The sequence below is a fragment of the Glycine soja genome, chromosome 19, assembly GCF_004193775.1.
Source record: "Glycine soja cultivar W05 chromosome 19, ASM419377v2, whole genome shotgun sequence".
Taxonomy (NCBI): domain Eukaryota; kingdom Viridiplantae; phylum Streptophyta; class Magnoliopsida; order Fabales; family Fabaceae; genus Glycine; species Glycine soja.
The window spans coordinates 41,047,140-41,051,879 of NC_041020.1; the positions used below are offsets into that span (position 1 = coordinate 41,047,140).

Here is a 4,740-nt window from a genome sequence, read left to right on the forward strand (position 1 = left end):
TCATTGCTCTTAAATGTAATTCATTCTGAAATAATTATAAATAGCGTGTTGTTGAGTGCTTCTTCACTTAAGCATTTCACCAAGATCCAGCCATCAACTATTGACAAATTGTCAGTAAAAAAAACTATTAGCAAATTGTTTCAGCCTCATTTAAATTTTTAACGCAAATTTGCATGTAAAAACTATCAGATATCTCCGTCTTTGTTCCGTTCCGATTCAAATTTATAAAATAAGTTTTTTTTTTGTAAAAAATTATATTAAAAATCTAATTTTAGAAAAAATAAATTGATTGTTGCATATTTATTATTAACTACTTATATATCAATAAATTTATTGTAGTGCTTTTATCTATAAAAATCATCAAAAAAAGAATTTTAAATTATATAAAAATTTTAAAATAAAATTAACAAGTAGTAAATAATATTTTAATAATTTTATCATCAGGACGGATACTAGTGCGATTAGTAACATCCTCATCCTCAACCCCGATCCCATTTAAAAAAGTCGGATAATCCTTTAACTTGAACTCGTACTCGATCAACATGAGTATCTCCTATCAAAATCAAAAAGAACTCAGGCGAATACTGGTGGTAGAGTGTGTTTAGATGAAGAAATTTAAAATTCTTGAGAAATTTAAAATTCTAAGAATTTCAAAATTTCAAATACTTCAATTGAAATTCTTTTATTTTTAAAATTTTGTGTTTGGATAAAAAAAATTAAAATTATGAGGATGAAAAAAATGAATGAAAAAAAAGAAAAAATTTTGTTGATATGTTAGTTATACGTGTTTCTTTAATTTCTCACCTTTTAAAAGGAAATTGAAATTCCAGATTTTTAGTGGTTTAAAATTCTGTTTTAAAATTCTAAAATTTTAAATTTTTCATAAAAAATATCCAAACAATGAATTCTAAATTTCAGAAATCCAAATTCTCTGATAAATTACTTTTTTCAATTAAAATTCTCTATCCAAACACACTCGTATGGATTTTGTTATCATGTGTACCAAGATTTGTTCTTGCGGGAGGGATTAGATCTCCAATATGATAAGATTATTTTTGTAAAAGAACATTACAAGATTAGCATGTGAATCGAAAAGAATTATATTGTATCATTCATGTTTTTTATATTTATAAGGACCGAAACATATTTTAACTATATTTCAATTATTAAAAATTATTATTTTTGAATTATTTTTTTGTCCTTAAATACTATATAATTAATCATTTTTAATTAATTTTAAAATAAATTATAAATAAATATTAAAAAATGAGTCTTATGATATCTAAAAAAATTTACATCATAAACTTTGATTTTCTATTAAAACAAAAAAATATAAAAAAACAATTTAGAATAATATGACAACCCAAGATTTATTAATTAAAATCAGATTTTGATCTTTTACGTGATATATGCTCTTACAATTCCAAAAGCGCCTAATAAAGAAAGAAGAACGAGAAAGTAAAAAGACAAGAATCAGAGATTGATTGAACGACACTACATCTTAATGGACTGGTTAATAATGGAACACGTAGACGTTGTACTCCACGACAGCATCCCCTGTCTTGTAATCAAACGTGTGAGTCTTGGCCTGAGCATACCCACGTGCGAACCGGAAAGCCCCGCTTCCTCCAACTATTGGCATCTCCCTCACGGTGGAGAACACCGCGTTCCGCCCCAACAAGCTTAGTGTGCTGCCATTGTATTTCCCTTCGGTGAACGCGAAACTCATGATCATCAATAAACCCACATCTTCCTGGGACGCAAATCCGTAAATTCCTTGGGCCTTTCCGACGAGTTTGGATCCGGGTTCTGGGCCCACGGTCAATGGGTCGTCGGCCATCACCAGAATTCCAAAAAATGCGGAGGAAGTGTTGGTCATGTGGGCCTGGGCCACTCTCACGGCGGTGGGCTTTGGACCGCTCCCTATGTCGTGGAAGAAGAAGTGAAGGTGGCTGAGCTTCTCCTTCTGGAGACCCAAAGCTGTTGGAGATATGCTTCGATGGAAACTATGGGATTTTGCTGTGGCGAATGAGAAGAGGAGGGTGAGAACGATGGTGAAAATATATGTGAGGTTTTTGGATTTGGCCATAGAGTATAGAGATGGTGAAGGTGGTAACTAATGATGAGGTTAAACAATTAGGGAACACTAAAAGCTGTGACTCTGAGAAAAGTGAGAATTTTTGGAGTGCCTCAACGGTATGATAAGCCGTTTATAGGAAGTGTGGGAGTATTGGAGTGCTTGACCTGCTAGAATATAGCATTAACGTGAACATCCTTCGTGAATTTCGCACAGGTATTGACGGTGACGGAGTGAAACATTTAGACCAAGACTTTTTTTTTTTTTGTATTATCATAGTATCATCCATCGTACAAGCAACTTTAGTTTGCACTCTCTCTCTCATATATATATATACAAAAATATTTTGTTCACATTAATGTGGTTTATGATAATGCTCATTTTTAGAAATTTAACAAATACAATATTTCAACACATAAAACTTTATTTTGACAAAATAAACATCTTTATTTTTAAATTTCTTATAATAAAACCTTAATACTTGTATTCATATTGATTTCATATTCACTGATAAAATATATTAATTTTGCAGTTTTTTCTTTCTACCGTGTCTGGTTGTGATATGAGGATGGAAAAAAAATCTATTTTTTTTATAACTTTTATATGGGATAAAATAATTTATTTTTTCTTTTTGATCCCACGTTATAGAGTGAATCTCGATCAATATGAAGGATTTTTTTTTTATTTAATCACAAATTAACATATATAATAAGTTTATTGACTTATGTAATAATTATCTTAAAAGTAATATTTATCGTAATTTTTTTATAGGTTAACAATATACAGTTTCTATATTAATCTTGCATAAAAATTAAAGTCGTAAATATAAAAGGCTTTAATTAGTATATTATGTGTTGTACATTCATGGTCCTAACCATAAGCAAAGGCACACATTCAGAATCTTAGTCCTAATCAAACCATTACCAACAACTAACCCTAAATCCGAGGCAAGGGCACACATTCATGATCTAAGTCCTAATTAAATTGTTACCCACTATTAACCCTAAATTCTAAGTAAAGGCACGCGCATTCATGATATAAGTTATAATCAAATTGACCCACTAAAAACCCTAAACCCTAACGCAAGAGCACATATTTCACGATCTAAGTTCTAATCAAATTGTTACCCACCACTAACCCTAAATCTTATGCATTCATGATCCGAGTCCTAATCAAATCTATGGTCTTGATAGTTTGAAAGTACCTCCAGAAGAAAATCAAGTTAAGCAAACTAATTTTCTTAAATTGTTTTCTTCAGTCATAACAGTTTCTTAAGTCCATTAGCTTTAACAAAAGTAACACACACGAAGCATAAGACAAGTTCTTATTCCAAAAGCATCTAATAAAGAAAGGAGAAAGTAAAGAAAAGAATCAGAGATCGAACGATACTACATCTTCACGCACTAGTTAATAATGGAGCACGTAGACGTTGTACTCCACGACAGCATCCCCTGTCTTGTAATCAACCGTGTGAGTCTTGGCCTGAGCATACCCACGTGCGAACCGGAAAGCCCCGCTTCCTCCAACTATTGGCATCTCCCTCACGGTGGACAACACCGCGTTCCACCCCAACAAGCTTAGTGTGCTGCCATTGTATTTCCCTTCGGTGAACGCGAAATTCATGATCATCAATAAACCCATATCTTCCTGGGACGCAAATCCGTAAATTCCTTGGGCCTTTCCCACGAGTTTGGACCCGGGCTCGGGGCCCACGGTCAATGGGTCGTCGGCCATCATCAGGAGCCCGAAAAGCGTGGAGGAGGTGTTGGTCATGTGGGCCTGGGCCACTCTCACCGCGGTGGGCTTTGGACCGCTCACTATGTCGTGGAAGAAGAAGTGAAGGTGGCTGAGCTTCTCCTTCTGGACACCCAAAGCCGTTGGGGATTTTGCTGTGGCGAATGAGAAGAGGAGCGTGAGAACGATGGTGAAAGTAAATGTGAGGTGTTTGGTGTTGGCCATGGAGATGGTGATGCTAAGGACAAAGAATTAGGAAAACGTAAAAGCTGCGACTCAGAGAAAAGAGAGAATTTTTTGTGTCCCTCAGACAGTATCATAACTCATAAGCCATATTTATAGAGTGATGGAAGGAAGTGCGGAGAACTGCAAGTAAGGTATTGGAATGATTGACCTGCTAGAATAGCGTGAGCACCTTTCGGTGATGGAAAAACTTTTTGGACCAAGACTACAAGAGTTTTTGTACCGCTACTCTTAAGGTATTGTACAAGTCAAGTTAGGTTTGTATGTACGTTACAAAATGCTAGTAATTTGTTTTATATAATAATAATAATAATAACAAGATAATAAAAAATATAAATACTAAATTTAGTAATGAAGTTTATGATTTTGCTAATTTTGTCATATAGTAGAAGTTTACATATATAATATTTCAACATATAAAACATCATTTTGATAAAATAAACATCTTTGTTTCTAAATTTTTTATAGTAAAACCTTAATATTCGTATTCATAATCAGTGCATTAATATAATTTTATATTTATATAATTTTACATATTATATTAAATATTAAACACTTAAGTATGACTTAATAAAAAAATATAATAATTGCTAAAATTATGGAAAATGAAGAAAAATTATAGAAATCAAATATTGAAAAATATTAAGGCAAATTACATAACACTTTATGATTTTTTGAAATTTCGC

At 32.6% G+C, this 4,740-nt stretch overlaps 2 protein-coding genes across 2 annotated transcripts; both read right to left on the minus strand.

The window, feature by feature from the left end:
* Positions 1-1,351: 1,351 nt before the first annotated feature.
* LOC114399406 (dirigent protein 22-like) lies at positions 1,352-2,349 on the minus strand. Its single transcript, XM_028361588.1, has one exon. It carries the CDS (start codon positions 2,087-2,089, stop codon positions 1,514-1,516), a length of 576 nt encoding a protein of 191 aa, XP_028217389.1. The 5' UTR covers positions 2,090-2,349; the 3' UTR covers positions 1,352-1,513.
* A 950-nt stretch (positions 2,350-3,299) lies between these two features.
* On the minus strand, positions 3,300-4,155 carry LOC114399352 (dirigent protein 22-like). The gene has a single exon (XM_028361534.1). It carries the CDS (start codon positions 4,034-4,036, stop codon positions 3,485-3,487), a length of 552 nt encoding a protein of 183 aa, XP_028217335.1. The 5' UTR covers positions 4,037-4,155; the 3' UTR covers positions 3,300-3,484.
* Positions 4,156-4,740: the final 585 nt, after the last annotated feature.

Coding starts and splice junctions, on each gene's coding strand:
- LOC114399352 (XM_028361534.1), bottom strand. CDS start 4,036: ATGGCCAACACCAAACACCTCACATTTACTTTCACCATCGTTCTCACG.
- LOC114399406 (XM_028361588.1), bottom strand. CDS start 2,089: ATGGCCAAATCCAAAAACCTCACATATATTTTCACCATCGTTCTCACC.